General features: G+C 35.6%; 2 protein-coding genes and 1 non-coding gene across 3 annotated transcripts; 1 reads left to right on the top strand and 2 right to left on the bottom strand.

Moving 5' to 3' along the window:
- Window positions 1-583: 583 nt before the first annotated feature.
- Window positions 584-10868, top strand: LOC123711363 (vacuolar protein sorting-associated protein 16B). Its single transcript, XM_045663919.1, has 11 exons — window positions 584-758; window positions 984-1131; window positions 1609-1796; window positions 2045-2181; window positions 2497-2524; window positions 2736-2886; window positions 7059-7195; window positions 7969-8058; window positions 9311-9466; window positions 10227-10352; window positions 10833-10868. The coding sequence occupies exons 1-11, from the start codon at window positions 690-692 to the stop codon at window positions 10851-10853; spliced, it is 1251 nt and encodes a 416-aa protein (XP_045519875.1). The 5' UTR covers window positions 584-689; the 3' UTR covers window positions 10854-10868.
- Trnap-ugg lies at window positions 2295-2366 on the bottom strand. Its single transcript has one exon. It is a non-coding gene; the product is annotated as a tRNA-Pro (tRNA).
- A 4022-nt stretch (window positions 10869-14890) lies between the features above and the next one.
- Window positions 14891-21297, bottom strand: LOC123720563 (allergen Tab y 5.0101-like). The gene is made up of 13 exons (XM_045677231.1): window positions 21209-21297; window positions 20815-20965; window positions 20639-20724; window positions 20195-20276; window positions 19988-20069; window positions 19384-19555; window positions 18834-19059; window positions 18439-18568; window positions 18061-18184; window positions 17247-17373; window positions 16866-16915; window positions 16532-16589; window positions 14891-14971 (listed from the first exon to the last, which is right to left on the bottom strand). The coding sequence occupies exons 2-13, from the start codon at window positions 20953-20955 to the stop codon at window positions 14891-14893; spliced, it is 1359 nt and encodes a 452-aa protein (XP_045533187.1). The 5' UTR covers window positions 20956-20965; window positions 21209-21297.
- Window positions 21298-21469: the final 172 nt, after the last annotated feature.

Raw genomic sequence — 21469 nt, 5'->3', positions numbered from 1 at the left:
TGACGTTCATAAGTGCACCTGGTTATATGAATAACTTTATTTTGAGTTTGAGTTATATACCTACATGCAATAGCTCGCTCTTGAAACATCAGAATATCACCATCCTATATAGGTAAGTAAACTGTACCTAATAATAACAAAATATACAACTCTAGCGGTTATAGCTTTTGTAACGGTTTTTACACAGTCATATTATTATTGACGCTTGTCTGTTATGATAATTTATAATTGTGTCAATTGCATAAAATTTATATAACAAAAAACATATTTTTTAAATTATCAAACTACAATCATTAAAACCTAATCCTAATTTAATGTTGAATTACATGGACAACATGAATCTGTATCCACAAATTCTGTGATGACAACTTAAGCTATAATTTATCTGAAAAATTGTCAAAATGTATCATTAAAACAAAACTTTGTGTGGTACATTATTCAAGTTTTGTTTGTCTAGTTTAAGATATTTAAAATTGAAATTATCTTTTGCTGCAACATTGCAACCTCTTCCTTATAAGTTATCTATGGTTCTTAACGTAATTTTTATACTGTAGTATTTAGTATTAACAGTTGACAAATGTAACACTCGAATTAATATTAAAAAAAACAATTTGTTTCGTAAACAAATAACAAATTGTAATTTTGTACAAAACCTAAAAAAGGCCTGAAAAAAATTCTAAAATTAAATTATGGATGACGATGACTACTGGAATAATAGTGAAACCAAAGCAAAAGCATTTAGTTTTGATGACGATGTCGTAAGTACAATATCCCAATTAATATGTGAAAAAGTATTTATACCTTTGTAATAGTTTGAATGTTAGAGGGATTAATATTTATTTTAAATAAACAACAATTCATATAATGATAGTAAGAGAATATATATGCATATTTTTTTATTATAGTAAAAATTTAGGTTTTCATATTTTTAAGGAATTGATCATAGTAACATACAAACTTAAATCGGACCAATTATGTTTCAGCTGTCAACTCAAGAAATTCTTGCTATTGGTCAAAAGCCATATTCCGGACAGTCAAATGATGTACCATTCAGTTCTACAATTGTTAATAATACCAAGCGCAATCTCATCCCACTGAACACCCTTATTTCTCCTAAAGTTCTTGACTTAAGTAAGTAGCAATTATATTTTGTTTTGTATACACAAGATATTTGGATATTGGACATGCAGAGATTCAAACAGTCTAGAAAAACTCATTGTGACTGGCAGAGGGGGTGACCAGACCTCAAGATCTGGAGGGACTGTCACCTAGGCTCAGAGGCATGCCAAAAACAGGAGAGAGTGGAAGAAGTTGTGCGGTGCCACTATCACTAAAGAAAAACAATTATTTTTTTGACAAATTAAACATTACTAAATAGTTCATAAAATATGAGACTTCTTTCTAAGAAATTAATAGTTTAAATAAAAAATTGAATAATGATATGGTAATTTACATGGATGATGGCAAGCAAGGCTGTCAATTAACCATATAAAAATTAATTTATAATTTTTGGAAAATTCCAACCGGGATCTTATTTCTATTTATTTCTGATGGTTAGGTTAGTTTTTACTTATGAACTTAATTAAAACTACTTTTTTGTTATTTCAGTTGTCTTGGCACAATCAGGAAAAGATCCTAAAGATAAAATTCCGGAAAATATTGACACCACAGTGGCAACATTGAAAAGATTAATTTTAGGCAGAAGTTGTTTTTTACATGTCCACAGAAGTTTAAAGAGTAAGACTGAATTACTTGATGGGGCAGTAGCTTTGGGTGATGGAAATGCTATTTTAACTGTAAGTACTAAATTTGTAACTGCTTCTTACAAATATTAGTAGTTGGTACAATAATTATTATCATCATCAATAATACAGTGTTAATTCACTGCAGACCATATGGTCTCTGTTGTGATTCCCATGATCTAATTACAAAAAACATGCTGATTGGATTCTTATGAGCTCTAAGTTAGGAAATTGTTTATGATAAAACAAAAATGTGATATCATATACTATTAAAATAATGTATAATTATTATTTTTTTCCAGGTAGTTCTTTTTCTAATTCAGACATTAAACAAAAAGGTTGTTCATGAATTATTATCGTCAAGACCACTGGCACTAAATCACTACATTAGCTATTTGCGGAGTGAATGCAAGATAACGGAACTTACAGATCTACTTACGTAAGTAAAAAAAACGCATATTATTAAAACAATTATATACAACATGTATGCTTTAACTACGAAGATATATCTGATTTAAACAAAAAAATAATTAAAGAAAGAAAATAATGGATGGGCTCGTCCGGGATTTGAACCCGGGACCTCTCGCACCCAAAGCGAGAATCATACCCCTAGACCAACGAGCCACATGAGCTCAGTCCTAATTTATTGATCACATTGAACATGACTTCTTTAATATGGAGATGATATATAATTATGTATATTAACATATTTTTTTTTATAAAAAAAATTCATATACTTTTCTATTAATTTCAGAATGCTAGGCAGAAGTCCTGAAGCTGCGGTCAGTACTTTAAATTATACTTCAATACTTTTTATGCTTATATAGATAATATAGTACATTCCTATTGGTAATATTCAAGGTCTTACGTTAGATTTCAGGCGTAACTAAATAATTGTTTCGATACTTCCTTTTAAAGGCAAGTATTAACGAAATATGTACCAGGTCTGCCCTATTGGCCCCGGTTTATTAAAACATATTATCATTCTTTTAGGTATACCAATTACAACATATAGTAAAAACACAAGGAAACAACGTAGAGGGCTTATTACGGAAACTAAATAATATATTATCAAATCATTTTAATCAACCCGGTATCGATGCTCATAGTACTAAAATGTTGACGGATTACATTAAGTTCTTGGGTAAGAAGTTTTCTTGATTTTACCCATCCATTATACTTCAGGCTTAACTAAATAATTGTTATATATAATGATGATATATACATTTTATGCTTATTACTTTCATGTTTACAAAAATCCCCTGTCCTAAGTAAGACAAAATTGTTTTTAATATTACCGAAAAGGGGCCGTTCAAGTATTACGTCAGCAGATGTACTGCCCCTACCCCTACCCCTTCCTCTTGTCAGCAAAAGTAAGGAAATCTCTGAAAGATAATAGTACATAAAAATATAATTTTTTGTAGGAATCCTGGAAAATGCATTCGTCATTTTCAAGCATAGACATTGTATGGGTAATACGTGTAATAATTACTGTTGACGTAATCACCAAATATGAAAATCAAAGACCCCCCCCCCATCCCCCCTATATTGCTTACGTAATTACTTTGGGGTGGGAAGTTGGGGTTGGTGTTGGTGGGAATCGCTGAGGGAGTGAGGTCAGCATTGCCTAGAAAAAGCCAAAAAAAACCTGCTGTGTTACGTAGTGGAACACTAGTATAAGCAGAACCCCGACCAGTCCGAGTCATCCACGTCCTAGTCGTCCACCCTGGGACCTACTGCAGCCACGCTCACGCGTGCCCACTACCTAGAGCTGCAGATGAGCTGAGGATGCAGGGCAAAAGGCGAATATTCTGCGCCTTAAAACAGAATCCACTCACTAGGGAGGTAACCCGTATAAAACCGAGCATGTCTGGATGCTCTAAAGTGGCAGCCCCACTATCAGACTAGGGCACAATTGGTTAATCTCCTGCTTGCCTGAAAAACCAACGATTCAAGAAACCGAAACAGTGAGAAACCGGACCGATCTTTTACCGACGACCTTTGGCATTAAATCACGGACACGAATTGCTTTTTGGAATATAAAAACGCTAAGTAACGACACTCGACTAGCACAAGCAGAAGCTGAAATGATAAGATATAATCTACAAATACTTGGTTTAAGTGAAGTGCGTAGAAATGGTTTTGGCGAACTGAGAACGTCCAAAGGCCTAACTCTTCTATACTCCGGGAAGGAAAATGAGGATGACGACCTTGAATATGGCGTCGCTTTCCTCCTCTCTAACTCCGCAAAGAAAAGTCTTTTGGACTGGAAACCGATCTCAGACCGAATCATTTGGGCCCGCTTCAACTCAAGAGCACGGAAGATCTCCATTGTGCAGTGTTACGCTCCCACCAACACGTCTGTGGAGGACATCAAGGATGACTTTTACAACGCTCTAAATGCCACACTTAAAGGTATTAAGAAACAAGATATTGTGATCGTCATGGGAGACCTTAACGCAAAAGTGGGAAGCGAAAACAGTAACTGTGAGCGCAACATGGGCAAACATGGACTCGGAGTACGGAACGAGAATGGTGAACGGTTTATAGAGTTTTGCCAACACCATGACCTGACCATCGGTGGGACACTTTTTATTCATAGAGATGTACATAAGTACACATGGAACTCCCCTGATGGCTCCACGAAAAACCAAATTGACCACCTTGCGATCAGTTCGAAGTGGCGCTCGTCACTCCTCGATGTCCGAAACCGAAGAGGCGCTGATATTGACAGCGACCACCATCTGGTTGTAGCCGAAATGCGACTCAAGATTGCAGTTGCGCGACTAGCTGGTGCCCCTGGTAGAGCTGGAAGAAGGTTTGACGTCACTAAACTGCGAGATCCTGAAATTTTGAACAGGTTCAGGCTTGAACTTCGTAACCGCTTCACCGGACTTCACGCCGACGATGACTCAATAGACGGAGAGTGGAAACGCATCAAAGTGGCCTACACAGAGACCAGCTCTTCTGTCTTAGATCATACTAAGCACTCGCGCGTGGATTGGATGTCACAAGCTACTAGGCAGCTGATAAACGACCGTAGGGAACTCCACCTAAAACTGCTCGGAACCAACGACGAACTACTACAAGCCGACCTCAGACAGCAGTATCGGGAGATTCGTAAGAAGATCTATCGCAGCTCGCGAAAGGACAGAAGGTTGTGGGTTGACGGTATTGCTGACCACGCTCAAATTGCCGCTAACACCGGCAACATGGGAGAACTGTATAAAGCGACTATAATCTTGGCAGGAAAGATAAGTCAGCATAAAAAGCCTCTAAAATCAAAAGACGGTCAACTTATCGTAATAGCAGAAGGGCAACTACGACGCTGGCGTGAACACTTCGAGGAAACCTTTCGTCCCACAGCTACGCATGGAGGCATGCAAGACACATTTCCACCACCCAGGCCACTAGACATCCATATCGAACCACCTACACGTGATGAAGTGGAGAGAGCGGTCATGGGTCTTAAGACTGGTAAAGCACCAGGGCTTGATTTAATAGCCGCAGAAATGTTAAAAGCGGACTTGGCTACTACCGTCGACACGCTGACACCTTTGACTGGGAAAATCTGGGCCAGCGAGAATCTTCCGGAGGACTGGAATAGGGGCCTTCTTATTACTGTGCCCAAAAAAGGTGATCTAAGCCAATGCAGCAATTGGAGAAGTATCACCTTGCTCTCGGCCCCTTCCAAGGTTTTCTGCAGAATTATCTTGGACAGGTTGTCTGCAGCCGTTGAGCCTCTCCTTCGCATAGAACAAGCTGGCTTCCGGCCTAAACGCTCGTGTACCGACCAAATTAACACTCTTCGTATCATTCTCGAACAGGCATCAGAATGGCAGAGAGAGATTTATCTTACCTTTGTTGACTTCGAAAAGCTTTCGATACGTTGAGATGGAGCAGCATATGGTCGCGACTCTCTAACATTGGTGTCCCGCCAAACATAATTAACCTAGTTAAGGCCAGCTATAGGAACTATTCTTGTAGAGTGATTCACGATGGTCTCGTCTCAGACGATATTCAAGTGCACGCAGGCGTCCGGCAAGGCTGCTTACTCTCGCCACTACTTTTGCTGGTTGTTCTCGACGGGATTATGGATCGCATACATCAGAACCAGCGTCGCGGAATAGAGTGGGGATTAACCAACATCTTAGAAGATTTGGATTACGCCGATGACCTCTGTCTGCTGAGTCACACGCACCGCGACATGCAATCTAAGTTGGACGACCTGGAACGCGAGGCGGGATTTGCGGGACTCAAAATCAACACCCGGAAAACGAAAGAAATGCGTGTTGGAGTTGAGAATCGCACCCCAATGCGGGTGGGTGCAGAGGACATAGAAAGCGTTCAACAATTTGTTTACCTCGGAAGCGTCGTGTCTGAAACTGGAGGTACAGAAGAGGACATCACTTCGCGCATTGCCAAGGCCAGAGCAACCTTTGCACAACTTCGGCCTATACGGCAGTCACGGATGTTGACGCGTCGAATCAAGGTTAAAATATTCTGATCCAACGTCAAATCTGTGCTGCTCTATGGGTGTGAAACGTGGAAGGTCACCAAACACATCTCGCACCGACTCCAAGTCTTCGTTAACCGCTGTCTTCGCCGTATTCTGAACATCTACTGGCCTGAAAAGATCTCTAACGAGCAACTTTGGGAGCGCTGTCGAGAAACCCCGATCAGCCAGCAGATCAAGCGACGCAAATGGAATTGGATAGGCCATACACTCCGAAGGGATCTCAATCATATTCCCAAGCAGGCGCTTGATTGGAATCCGCAAGGAAAGCGGAAGCGTGGCCGTCCCAAACAAACCTGGCGCCGAACAGTTGCGGACGAGGCAAAGAGAGTCGGAAAGACTTGGAGCGAGGTGAAACACGAGGCTCAAGATCGAACGCGATGGAGACTCACTGTGGACGCCCTCTGCCCCACCTAGGGGTTATAGGACATTAAGTCAAAAGTAATACTTGAACGGCCTCAAAAAGACAGAACGGTTTTCGCGGGTCTCGCTTCTTCCTTTCTATATATGTTTTACAAATGTAACTATTTTGTTCACAGAAAAGTTTAACCTTAAGAGAAAGTAGGACAAAAACACTTAAAAATGTCTAATTGGTTTTGTCATTAAGTCAATTACTTGGCATTAATAAGAAAGATGGATTGAAATAATTCTTTATTAGTTAAAAAAAAACTATCGCTACACAGACTAAAAAGTCTACATATTTGACAAAACATTACTTTGTACATCAATACAATTCAGAAATACTCTTCTGTGGATCTGTTTATGTATATTTTATTAGCGCAAGATATATATTATTTCAGAATGGCAGAAATACGTAAACAAAACTGAACTTAATAATAAATCGGTGTTAGAATGTCTAACGCATTGCTGTCAGTTGCACTGGCATGAAGGGGCTGGGAACATGATGTCACCTTTGACATTGTGTCAAAGACAACAGGTAGGTTTATCATAGACAAGGTATAGACAGCGTTTGCGTATACCGCAAAGCCATGTTAGGTTAAGTTGTGTTTAGATGTGAATTGTTTGACAGAAAAAAACCTAACATTAGTTAAGTTACATATATATTTTAGTAAATAAATAGAAAAGTAACCAAAATGAGCAGTGTTGGCCTAGTGGCTTCAGCGTGCGACTCTCATCTCTGAGGTCATTGGTTCGATCCCCGGCTGTGCACCAATGGATTTTCTTTGTATGTGTGCATTTAGCATTAGCTCGAACGGTGAAGGAAAACATCGTGAGGAAATAGGCTTGCCTTAGACCCAAAAAAGGCTTCTGTCAGGCACAAAAGACTGATCACCTACTTTGCCGATTCGATATACAAATGATCATGAAACAGATACAGAAATCTGAGGCCCCGACCTAAAGAGGATGTAGCGCCATTGATTTTTTTTAACCAAATTGAGCCCTTTAGTTTTTACCATTCTCATAAATTGTTATTAATATTTTCGTTTCCGATAATCTCCAACTGTGCCACTTAGATGTACCGACTCTACAATAAGTCAAGTTAGTTTTTTGTTAATCTAGCATCGCAACCCCTAATGTTATCATGTTTTAAAGCCAGTTGTTAGCCAGCTTCAAACAAAGTGTTTTATTGAACATATACTGAACATATCCATACTTAAATCGCCACCGAACTGAACCCACTCATTTATTTGAAGTAATACTAACATTTTTGAAACAAGCCTAACAAGACTTTTAAATATTCATTTCCAGATAACTCCACTTCAATATGACTGGGTTGTGTTAAATGTTCACGCAAATTCCAATAAATGGGACATAGTGGAATCATTATTTACGAAAAAGGTAAGTTTAAAATCGCATTGACCGGCTGTGATGTCACTATGCGATTGTTAATACTGTGTATAATCTGTTTTCTGACATTGTAAACTGTCTAAAGATTGCAATCTGTCATTTTGAAGTGTCATAGATAGATTATAAACAAAAGAGTGCCTCACATTGTTGCTGATCACAGTTTTCTAAAAATTTAAAAGTTGCAACAAATAACAACATTTACCCGATTATGCTTAACGGAACAGACATCGAGTATGTAGACAGCTATACTTATCTTGGTAAACAAGTTTCATTTAAGAAACAAAGACAACGAACTGGAGCGCCGCGTCACCACAACTTGGAAGAAATTTTGGAGCTTAAAAGAAATCCTCAAAGGTAAGCTCCCAATTAAGTTAAAGAAAAAGGTAGTGGATTCTTGCCTGCTGCCTTGCCTTACATATGGAGCACAAACTTTTATTTTCAAAAACAAAACAAAAGCCAAAATACGTTCGTGCCAACGTGCGATAGAAAGGAGTATTCTCGGAATTAAATTACGCGACAAACATAGAAGTGAAAATATTCGCAGAAAAACCAATATTATTGATGCTGAGCAATATGCCCTTAAACTTAAATGGAGATGGGCAGGCCACGTAACCCGTTGTACAGATGACAGATGGTCTAGAGCAGTAACAGAATGAACGGGTCCGAAAGGAAACAGGAAGAAAGGAAGACCAATAGAGCGATGGGCCGACGGGATAGAGAGGGTAGCTGGCAGAAATTGGATGACGACGGCAAAAAATAAAGTAGGGTGGAAAAAGTTGGAGAAGGCCTTCTCCCGGACAGGGGCCGCATCTTAGTAAAACTATAAATTTATCTTTTTATTTTAATCAAATGTATGTCAAATATGTGGAATAAAGGCTTATTATTATTATATGTTACCTATCTTTTGTAAAATACAGCTCAATTATAATAATAATAATTTATTGCAAGAATTTATTGCAAAGAGGTGGTACAATAATAAGTTCGCATATTCTGCCACACACAATGGCGCGCTAATTTGTATTTAAAGGAGTTTTATATTTTACATTATCAGTCATATGAATTGGTCAGTTCTTATATTACTTGTATCATACATATCATATAGTAAAAATGAATGTTATAAAAAATAATAACAATATTACACTTCCAATTTTAGATTTTAGATGTAATGTTTATCGCTAAGAATCGATCGTCTGGAAACTGGAACTATTTCTGACAAATTTAAATTGACTAATATTTTCCCCAGGACTGGCTCGGCCGTACAACTGTATCTTCGCATATTCCAATAGAAACCTTATTGTCAAAGTTGAATGAACTTCAAGCGAGCAAGCGAATGATGGCGACTTGTCTTAACAAAATACAGAACGGCGATGATAAATTAAGGCTGGCTTATAAATATAAGGTATAATGAGAGTAAATGTTTTCTAGTAATATTTGAATATCGAACATCAAAGCGATTTTATAATAAGATGCTTTACACAGACTAACAAATCTAAAAAAAAAGTGTTGTTCGTTCTTGCCTCACCAAGAAGTTTATATTACTATTTTTCGTAGCAGTTGCTCAATTTCTACAGTAATTTATTAATTAGACAAAGTATATGATTATAGTAATAATACAACTTACAAGGGATGTTTTGATTCATTTAAAATTGTATAGAAATCGTCTTACACCCAAATGTCAGGCACAGAAGGCCTATTTAAAATTAAAATACTTATCACTTATTAAACAGATACAGAAATCTGTGGGCAAGCTGCTTTCTCTTGCAGCCCTGTTTTTTTATGGCTCCCTTAGGCAAAATCCTAGATCAGTGATGAATTCAGTAAGTGACTCATCTCTGTGGTTGTAGGTTCGATACCGGCTGTGCACCAATGGACTTTCTGTCTATGTGCGCATTTAAAATTCGCTCGAACGGTGAAGGAAAACATCGTGAGGAAACCGGCTTGCCTTAGACCCAAAAAGTCGACGGCTATGAAATTGACAAACATGAAACAGAAATCTGAGGCCCTGACCTGGTTGAAGTGCCACTGATTTGTTTAGCATACATTCTAGTTATAATTTCTCAAATATGCATTTTGTAGTTTTTAACTTCAACTATAAAACTTCGCTTTTAATTAGTACCTTTAAATCATTGTAACAAAATGATACAATGATATTTTTTTAGATACATTCAGTAGTGATTGAATCTCTATTAAAACAAAAAGACCGCACGGCTCTCACTAACTATAAAATGACACTTAGCCCCCAGTCAGAAGAATATATACTTGCTGAAAACACTTTGAGGGAACCTGTGAGTATAACTCTATTTATCTGTCATTATCAAAATTTAACTAACGAAACTTTGACTTTAAGTGTTATAATTTTTATTTTAACAAACGGAAACTAGGTAACGGAAAGTGTTTTACAACGTCACAATGATGATTTACTTTATTTAACAATTATCGTTTTGCCGGAAATTAAATCTCGTAACTTCGACTGTAACTCATATTTGTTATCGACAAAGCCATTAGTAGGTAGAAGACATTTATTATTGAGATTGAGTTCTGATTATTAGAAACGCAAAAAAAAATCTTTTGAAAATGAGTTACCTCCTTGTTGATCAACTATTTTGAAAGTACGTTCCGTCTCTCTGTTAAATTGTATTTAAGCTACAATGAAAAAAGACATAAATTTACTGAACGGTCGGTGATAATCGCTCATATTCTAATTAATATACATATATCAAATTATGAAAGTTAACTCCGAATAATTGTTACCATTTTTGTTTCAGTCCATCAAATGGAAGAATTAAACACATAATTTATTGTAAAATTGTATTACATATTTATAATTATATTTTTCATATTAAATAAATGGTATTCACAATTTTTATTTTTTATTAATTTCCCTTCAGGTTTTTCACATAAACGTTATATAAAAATAATTTGGGTATATTTATTTTATATTCGATAAATATATAAAATTATTTCGTTTTTCTTGAGTACACTTTGAGGTAATTTTTGAAATATGTAAAATAACCCAAGTGTTCTGAGGCATGATTATCAAAATATTACTGTAATTAAATATATTTTTAAGGCTTATGTTTATAACAAAAGTTTGTTTAAAATAATACGAAAATACTATGTACTAACACTACTTCTACTCTTCTACTTCTTAATCAATTATCATCAGCTCCACAATTACATTGGTCCTCGTCGATTTCCACGCCACAACAACGTAACAACTGTACGATACAAGTAATACATAGAAGGCACTGTAGGACTTTACAACACGCCCTACAACAGCCACCGCAGCAACACATTTTCAACTAATTCAAAAACGTCGTTATGGTTCTGGAAACTCCGCTCCACTCGAAGGTCCACTCGAAATTATTTATTTGGAGAAATAGTGAAAATTTCAAAATTCACACTGTTTTAGCAACTCCGTTGAAATCCAAGAAATTGTTTTTATGTTGAATTACATATATACGCGCAGTATTGCTTCCAAATCCTCGAAAGTCTTCAAATGGTTAGAGTAAACTACTTGTTGGTTCGTTATTGCTACGACGTTTTTATTTATGTAGGTATACCACTTGTACTGAATCCTATCTTATCGTATTTTTATCAATATGTATTTAGTGATAGTGAATGGTCGTATATGGATACGATTCAAATGTGATGTTATAGTTATTTCCAAATTCTAATTTCTTAAGCATTTAGTTAACCATTAAGATATCGTTAAGATAACGTTAAACGATTACCTAGTACTGAGTAGGTGTATTAGTGAAATCTACTTGTTGTCGTACGCTCACAGCTTGATTTCCTATTATATCTTCTTCGCAGTCTTCATTACTGAATGTCATGCCTGTCTTGAAAAGCCCTAAACGATTTGAGTTGGACTTGTAGATGATTTTTGCAGTCCATGGTATTCGCAACATTCTGCTCCAACACCACAAATCGAATGGCACTATCTATTTTCAGTTCGCTGCTAGAATTGACCAGAAGAGTGATCAGTCAGTCAGCAGACACATTTTTGTCTGTTTTAAGCTTTCTTGATAGACGTATAGATAAGTTTTTTGGATTATTAATATAATGATTTGTTAGTAATGTTAAGGACTATTTAGCAGATAGATGAATGAATAGTATCATTTTAAATAAATTTATAAAAATGGTTATTAAATAGGCTTTACGATTATATCAAGTAAGAAAAATAAGCATTTTACTGTGTTACAGACTATCTGTAACTCTAGTACGGAGTTTATAAAAGTCAAAGCATTAGTGCCATACATTTTGTAAAAAAATTGGAATGCTTGTTTTGGGATGCTAGGAACATTCTTCCTATTAGTTGCACTGCCACGTTCTCTCTTGTTACTCTTTTACGTTGACTAATCGATTTTATATTTGACCAAGGGCTAAGCTTAACAATCTATAGTATATTCTACATAAGAAGTCAAAGAGGGCTCGCGTAGTTTGGAGGTCACCGTTGGACATGCAACGATAATGATAAAATGGTTCTAGGTGGCCTTATTATGAAATAGTTAACCACAGCGTAAAGAGAGATATTATCGCGCTACGACATAGTATTTTTTGGTGTTATTAATTTTAAATGAATGTTGAGGGGCAATGAAAAAGTTATGAAGTAAGTAATTAACAATATACCTGTTAACACATGGCAACTCTAACGTTGCGGCTGACTGAAAGCTGGCAAACATATTTTTTAATTCTTAAGATTTCCTTTTAAGTGACGTACAATTTATTTAACATTTATATTACCAAATTAATTACAGGTAATTGGGAAAATTAAATTGTATAGGCAACATATCGCTAGCCCATTGCATACTCCTATTCATTTCAAATTCATTTTATCAAAAATATAGATAGCTAGCAGTCGGATCCTGTACTATAGGTATATAACCAGGTAAAACTTAATCTATTATTTCCGCGAAAAACTGTATCACAATTTCGTCAATGCTTGTTTGGTTGAATGTATACGTAGATCACTAGTATATTAAGCAATTTAACTACGAGATATTAATAAAAAGGTTATGTATATCAACAGGTCTGGCTTTGAAATATAGCTGTTTCATTGGTGATATTTTTCATAGGCAAGTTCTATTCTATTTGACTCAAGTTTCCTAATTGTGGGCTTAACTCTTGGGACTTGAAACCAAAATAACTGTGGGACAATCTTGACCCTCTGACTAAACAAATTTTTGCGGAAACGGTGATAACGAGGGAGCTGGCGAGCGTTAGTATATGATTTTCGTACGTGTTTGTATCGTAGTCGTACGTTGCTGCGTTTTTAAGGTACAGGGGTTTTTAAGCTACAATTGCAATCAATATTAAAAAAATATATATGAAATACACTTTACAATTTTAGGTATCACAAGCGGGGGGTGGGGGCGGGGGGAGACTCACGTGTCGATCGCGAGATTGGTAAATCAGTTGACGTTTGTGTTCCACGCTGTGTACGATGCGCAATCTTTCCTCCACTCCCTTGTTTAATTTAATGAGAAACCCTCAAGAAATTTGCCGGTATCTGTTTCTTTATACATTTTAAGAGGGTGTCAATTGACAACGCAGCTCTACCATACCAGACCGTACCAGACGTGGTCCTTTATAGTCCTTATCGTATAATTATTGCTATTAAAAAGTCCGTCACATGATAAAATTGCTCGCAAATATTTTGCTCGCCAATAGCTATGACAGGACGAAGCGAATGATAATAGGATTGCCCTGTAAATATGGCGTTAGTGAGTCCCGCTGAAAATATGATTTTGTCTCGGTTTTAAGGCTTTTTGCTATTCACTTATATTGCGTAAGGCTGGGCTGTCACAGTAGCAGTACAGTACACAGCACAACAGTGAGTTAGCGAGGATTATAATCATTTTAACACTTACTAGCCCCAGTACTGCTGTAGTAACTTAGGAGGTAAAGACGACTCAAGGTTGAATCATTATTACTTAAAATTCTTTCTTATTCTAGTTTTAAAAGTTTGTTAATTTATAATGCACCTCAGAGCACCAAGCATTTCAGAGTTATGTATGCTAGTATTGCCGTACACATTGATATAGTCTATTTTTAATTTTAATAGCCAAAATGCGTTTATTGTACAGTGACTAAAATTAATATAGGGTTGGATTTTTAATTTGATGCCCCAAATTGATGAATATGTAGGTGTCTTTGGGGACCTTATTTGGAACACCTCCAAGTGATTTTCGATGCCGGAGTTGCGTCTAAGTATTATTTTTTTTTATTTAAAATGTTGTGTAATATACTATGATTGTGTCAACATGACTACACAAAACCTGAAAAGTATTTCAGCGTTTAATATAACACATTAAAAAATCAATCAAATCACAATTTTTGTTTTTTAATATTCCTCTTCATCTTGGCAGCTTTCACAGCATTCAAATCCACAAAGAGAGAACAGGGCAGCGCACAACGCGAGACAACATGCACATTTTAAACATCTACAACAATTGGAACAACAGCAACACATATCTTTGCCATTTACTATAAATTATTAATTTCACGATTGGGTTGATTAGTATTTTTATATAAATTCATACTATGGTATTAACAGCATTTTAAATATAAAATTGTGTTTAGAAGTGCTTTACTTTCGTATTGTCACTATTTTCTTGTTTGACAGTTCCTAAAGTTATGAAAGAATTTGACATACCACTATGTTAGAGGTTATAATAATAAACGCTGCTAGAGTTTTTGGTCTGTTCTTAAAGTAGGATAATACCTAAAATATTTTCATGCAGTCTAAAGAAATGTTTGAAAAACAATGATTTCTAAGAAAATCTAAAAAAAACGCAAATTGGAAACAAAATTATATTTGTTATCTTTTTCGTCCGGAAATCTTGAATCCTGTGTCACGAAACAATTGATCCACATCATCTTTATCGATCATCAGAGATGGCTAGAACAAGCAATTATAATTACGTATGCCTTTATATTTTTATTCATGTAATGCATTTTTTACTACGTTTTCATTCTGATTGAACACGATAATCTCAAACGATTTCGATCGGAAAAAATATATTTATGTTGGATAGTCTAGTTATCGGTTTGATTGAGATTAGGTTCTCAGAAATTTTTACAATTATCAAAATTCGTTCAAGGATGAAACAAAGTCATATAAGTCATATTATTTACACATAAATTTTAATCAATTTTAGATAAGCTTTTATGGGAACTGTCGCATTATCAAAGTATTGAATCTTATCTAAACACGGCTTACTTATTTTTCAAATGATCATATATTACGTAAATAACATTAGTACCTACTGTAGGAGTATATTGAAACAGACGCTGAAATCTGACTGTGCTCTATTGAAGGAACTTAAATATATGTTGTAAGTCTAGTATCGTCCTAATTGACGAATAGACTTTAGGCCCTATCCCAGCACGAATTGCTGTGGGTGGACTGCGGTGCGCAGTGGAGAGCTGTAGCACTGAGGCGCGGCGGCCCGTAATAACAATTAGTTATGTAAAACATTAAATAAATGTAATTTTATCATTATTTTTTCTGAAATGGATATCTTGGCTTGCGATAAAATATATCGTGTAAATTTCAAAATCACGTTCTATATACATTTTCGTCATAAGATAAATTTAAAGTGTCAAAATTGGCTACATTTGGATTTTTTTTCTTTCGAGCGAAGTTATTTAAATAGTGTATGGATCCTTCAAAATGGATACATAAAATACTCAACACCACCATATATTTTTTCAATTCGCCCTACTTCAAGAAACGATGACAAAAAATGGAGGGAGACAATGTACTTTTTTGGAGTTTGGCGACCGGATAGGAAGGAAATAGGAAATTCGTAACATTTTTTGACACAAACACATTTTGACGAATATCTAGAACGTAATCATTTACTTCCACTCTTGTTGTGTAAATATTATGAAATCGGTGGAACAGAGACAGATATATTATTAAAAACAAAAAAGGTTGGTAATATTAAACTAAAACTATCTTTATGATAGTTGCTCTGTATTTCAGAAAAGTAAAATTAGGTAAACGTAGAATTAAGATAAAAGGTTTTACAAAAATTAAAAAAAAAATACAGCTACAGCTACAGCTAACTATAGTATCACCCAAGGAAGACAAAAATGAGAAAACTTTAAAATAGACGTGATAGTGCTTTACGACTTTGTGCCCCGGGGCAAGCGTGTAATCACGTGTCACATCTACTTATATTTGATTTTTTCAATATTTTATAGTAAAAGCGATATTTTCCCATCTATGTGTCTGACGTCTATAAATACATAATACATTTTGTATAACCCTAATTTTAGAGAAAGTATTCGTGGCATTTTGTTTTTTTCTCCATTTTTGAGAAACACTACCCTTTTAAATGGCTAAGAATAACAGTGATATAGATTATAGGCTATATAGCTAACTATTATATATATAACTATTATTATTACTACTTTTAAAACTAGACAATTTCAGTCAAACCAAAGTACATACCGATGAGGATCTCTCATATTGGTTCTCCGGTTTATTGAATAAAGCTTTTGCACCCGGCCTGCAAGTTATTATCATTTATATTTATGTTTTCGTTGTAAATTGTATGTTTTTAACAATATTTTACAGTCACTATACAATGTATTTTTGTTAAGAAACTGACTCGGGATTTTTTTCTAAGACCCCAATCATAACTAACCAAATATAAATAAATATAATTTCATTCGCGTAATAATTTTATATATGTTATTGCTGTCATTGAAATTGTCATGGCCTTTTTTATTTTTAAAGGCGTCGTGCGAAGCCATGAGCAACGAATTAACGATACCATTCATACCTTCGTTGTCTAAACCTTGTCTGTTTCCATCTTTGCCTGATCACTGGCTCCTGAAATTTTTTTATACAACCATGAAAATGTAAACAGGTTTAGGTTTATTATTCTACGAAAATCCATGTTTAGTTCATAGGATGGGATGATGCTACAATATTAAAAGTAGATATGACTGTTTAGCGCATTATAATTCCATAAAAATTACAATTAAAACACGTGGAGGGCGAGTTTTTGATACATTCATCATTCGGCTTATAAAGATGGATGAGAGATTGACGACAAAGTAGAGGTCTAGATTATAGTATATAGTAGCCTTAAATACATTATTTTTTCATGTTAAAAAAAAAAGAATATTTTAATACAAAAACAACCGTTCGTCAGTTTCACCTTATGAACTGGATCTTGACGGATTTGCGGTTGTTCCACAAGTCCTTTATCAACAAAAACATCTTCTTTAGTCCGACTTTTGTATAAATGTTGTAACTTATCAGCCATTTTCTTTTCATCGAATTCTCTGTAAATGTTTTAATTAATCGGACGTACTACTTATAATCTCCTGCTTTGTTATTTTCATACCTACGTCTTAATTAATATTTTTTTAAATAGGTCAATTATCTCGATAAAATTATTGATCCGAAGGGATAAGCATCTAAAACTAAGTCACTGTATTGCGGTACACTTAGATCTCAAACATAGGGGAATTTTATACACGGAACGAGACTTGTGTAAATTTAACATAACGACACGGAAGGGACTGAGTATATTATGGTGTTATAGAGAGTTGTCGTTAAATGGAGAGAAGAAAAACGTATAGAATATTTATGACTCCTATTTATTAGTCATGGTTAACAACAGTCTTCATGTGGTAGCAATCCCAATTTGTAAACAAAAGAACGAATTTCTTAGAAAGTTCGTATGCATGATGCCGACAGTCGAGTTTATTTCGGGCTAGGATAATAAAGACAAAAGAACGTACACAGCTGCGCAGTTTTTTAACAAATTTAGCGTTATAGTTGTTATTGAGCGTGGATGTTATGCTTAGAGTGTATCATTGTATGGAAGACAAGCTAAACCAACCAAAGCCAATTGATTTCGACACTTTAGGGAGTTCGTCGTTAAATCGAAGGACCATACATGGACTTTACGCTGTATATCTAATAGACTGTGTTTATAATTTTTAATTTAGAATTTAATTTATTACCCATTGTCCAGTCCATGAACTTCTAAACGTGGTCTGGTCGGCCACGCCTTAACTTGGGTCTTACCCCGCGGTTTTTCTAATTCCTGTTCTAAAATATCCAACACCCTGGTCGTCTTTCGCGTTGCTGGAATATTTTTCATATATTATGAAAACCAAACTAAAATTCATTTACCTATGTTTGTGTATTTTCAACAGACTTCAATAGTCCCGGCTGTTTGTTATAATTCGCCTTGTACAGTTTAATTGAAAATATTCTTACTCCATAATGTAAATACTACTATGTTTCGTTCTATTCCATCTTGGGTAATTTGGTACACTCCATTGATCTTTACAAATTCCTTATTACTAGCTTAATCCATGTTTCCCTGTTTTACTTACTGAGATACCCAATATCCAGGTGCTTCCGTGGCAGCTTTTCTTTATCGACTTCCTCCAACTCTGTCTCATCGTCTTCATCACTTGCATAGTCTTCGTACTCTTCATGTCTCGAATCGGTGGTCTGTCTCATCTATAAAGTACTAGCTATTATATAATTTATGCGTTATTTTAATTTTCAGTTTCCAACTCTTGATTGAGAGTTTATTATATGCTAGTGCTATAATAAGTAAAGGTGATTCACATGAGTTGAAGTGGCGAAGGTCGATAACAAAACGTTAACATAATGGCAGACGCTTAAAGCCTAAAGTGATTTTAAATTTAAAACATTATTTTGCGTTCATATCCGTTAAAATTGTCATTATATACTTGATGTCGTGATAGCAAAAAAAAGTCACCGGAGCACACAGCAAGGGATATGAAGTGCGTATCTTCCTGGCCGTATGAGCAGGACACGCAGCTAATGGACCAGGATTGATGGTTCTCTCTCCAAGCATGTTTGTGTGTGAGAAGTCACATACTAGCAGCATACGCGTCTGTGCGTTGCCGTGGGCCACGGCCCCACACCCAACAGCTCTTAGAGTCCACACTGCTAATTGACTGAAGTGGCCCCAAACGCTACCTCTGTTATAAATATTTGAAAATTAAATAGCTTTTTTGACAATACTTAAATCAAATCCTCCCCCTTCAATCTCACCCTGTCTCACCATCAGGCAGCTCCTGGACTTGATATTATTATAAGATTATATTTGTATTTTATTCATTTGGTGAGATCGGTATGAAACGCCTGTTCGGTATTATACTTAAAATTAAGATTTTATGTTGTAAATTAAGTTATTCCTTTTAAAATTATTAACATCAAGACGTACAAGAGAAATACAATAATATTCATGTTCCGTATGAGCGCAGTGACTAAGAAGCTAAAAAAAAAGCAGCAGTTAAACTTACTTAGGAGTTAATCTAAACGGCGCAATAAGCTGTTTGGGCTGCACTCGCCGTCTTTCTCCCCACCAGGCATCGAACACTCTGCGTATGGCTCGCTGAGCGCTTAGCTCTTCAGAATCACTGGAACGTCTCCATCGCACCTCACCCACTGTTTGCCCCGCATACGGATAGCGAACTGGACAAAACTATTTAGTAGTTTCGAATACTTTTTCTTAAAGAATTTAGCGGCCTATTCCTTCTTTTTAAAAACTAGTTTCAAGAAGCGTCATGCTTCTACTAGATTAAAATATTTAACAGTTTTCAATGACGAAGTTATGAGGTAAGGTATGGGCCTAATGGTCTGCGCCTTCGTTTGTTTCGAATGCCACATAGCACGCCACCCAGGGAAAGCTGCCACGCCGGGGACTAGTGGCTGTATTACCGACCTTTCAGGGAATGGTGCGCTCTTGAAAGCGCCTATGTCATATCGGTTTGGAAATACTTCTACTAGCAGCTTGGTTAAAGTTCCTTTGGAAGGAATTTTGCATTGTGTCTTGACGTCCAATGCTGGTATTCAGCCGCAGATATTATCAAACTACTTTAGGTAAGCTTTATATCGACAACTTACCAGTAGCTCTACAGTCGTCGTGCACAAAGCGACATTGATCTGCAAGGCGTTGAGCCAAGTGAGCTAACTCACGGTCCCAGCTCTAGAATCAAATTATCAATTACTTCAAAAACATAATAAATTAGAAACGTTTTAAATGTCAAATTAAAGGGTCTGTGTTGCTACTTTGTACATATAATAGAATTAGGTATTCTGATAATTACTTACAACCCACATCATAATCTCTGGTTTGGGTATATGTGCGCCGCCACGTACGCGTTCGTTGCCCGTTGCTATCCGCTGTCTACGCCTTAATAACACGATGACTATGAGGAGAACCATGTGATATAACTTAAATATTTAAAAACTACCAACTCCTTAAATGTGTTAGGTGTGATACAATAAATTACCTCGTAAAAACCAAACTTAGTTCAGGATACTATTAGTGTTGTTTAAACATACAGCTATCAACTCAAAGTTTGGCGTTTAAACCCGAGTGTATACCAATGGACTATTCTTTTGTATCTACTGCAATTACTTGCTCGTTCGAAGAAGATTAACAGGGTGAGGAAACCGACATTTGTGTCAGATAACGGCTGGTCATCTAGTAGTCTATAAATTATCAATTGCAATTACATCTTAGGAAGTAAATTATTAATTTAAGAAACAAACCTGTTGATGTAATGGGTAATAAAATTTCTTAAATCGCCGGTGAATTTAATTTTGGTATAATTCATACAGTATGGATTTGGGCCCGGCTGAAATGTGTTAGTAACATAACTAATATACTAAACTACGAAGCAAAGTAATAAAATTACTTGAATTTTCAGCTAATTTAAATCACTTACAACAGGAAACTGACAAGCTACATGACGACCTTTACCCTGACACAGTCGCCTATACCGTAACGAGCAATATGGCTGGTCATCCATGAGAGATGTTGCCACTGTTAGTGTCAGGAATAGGCATGAAAAAGCTTTAGCATACATATTTTCGTGACTGAAAAAACAACAGGAATTTTAGTCAATTGCATTGAATGTACTGCAGCAAAATACTGAATTTCGGAAATTAGTAACGGAAATTCTTAATTTCTATTATTATTCTTGTAAGGTTTGTCCAGAAGAAATCAATTATGTCCACAAAAGGATTTATAAAAACTAAACATTTGATAATAACTTGTCGAGTTGTATAACGTGTTGAGAGACGTAAAATGTAATTTTTTTAAATATAAGTTATACATACCCCCTACAATATTAGACAGTATTTCTTTGCATTGTAAAATAATGAATGTAAAAAATGTTTAAACTGAAAACACGTTAGAAAAATTATGTATGAAACTAAAATATTGACAAGACAAGTGTCAAGAGAATTTTTATCAAAATTCATTATCAATGTTCCAAATTTATTTCCCTGCCATCTGTCGCAGAAGTCTGATAATATGTATTACACTAACAAGGAGGACAAATCTCGAGGAATATACAAGAATAATTTCTCCTATATAAA

This window comes from Pieris brassicae, chromosome 1 (assembly GCF_905147105.1).
Source record: "Pieris brassicae chromosome 1, ilPieBrab1.1, whole genome shotgun sequence".
In the NCBI taxonomy this organism is placed as follows: domain Eukaryota; kingdom Metazoa; phylum Arthropoda; class Insecta; order Lepidoptera; family Pieridae; genus Pieris; species Pieris brassicae.
Note: the sequence above shows the minus strand (reverse complement) of the source record. Positions and strands in the feature narration are given on the sequence as shown.

What these genes read in the sequence shown, in the direction of transcription:
- LOC123720563 (XM_045677231.1), bottom strand. Translation starts at nt 20,955, where the DNA reads ATGTATGCTAAAGCTTTTTCATGCCTATTCCTGACACTAACAGTGGCA. An exon ending in CGACGACTGTAGAGCTACTG is followed by an intron (nt 19,556 to 19,987) that starts GTAAGTTGTCGA and finishes AGTTTTGTCCAG; the next exon opens with TTCGCTATCCGTATGCGGGG. An exon ending in AATATGAGAGATCCTCATCG is followed by an intron (nt 14,972 to 16,531) that starts GTATGTACTTTG and finishes TGCTTGTTCTAG; the next exon opens with CCATCTCTGATGATCGATAA.
- LOC123711363 (XM_045663919.1), top strand. Translation starts at nt 690, where the DNA reads ATGGATGACGATGACTACTGGAATAATAGTGAAACCAAAGCAAAAGCA. An exon ending in TTAGTTTTGATGACGATGTC is followed by an intron (nt 759 to 983) that starts GTAAGTACAATA and finishes ATTATGTTTCAG; the next exon opens with CTGTCAACTCAAGAAATTCT. An exon ending in GAACTTACAGATCTACTTAC is followed by an intron (nt 2,182 to 2,496) that starts GTAAGTAAAAAA and finishes TATTAATTTCAG; the next exon opens with AATGCTAGGCAGAAGTCCTG.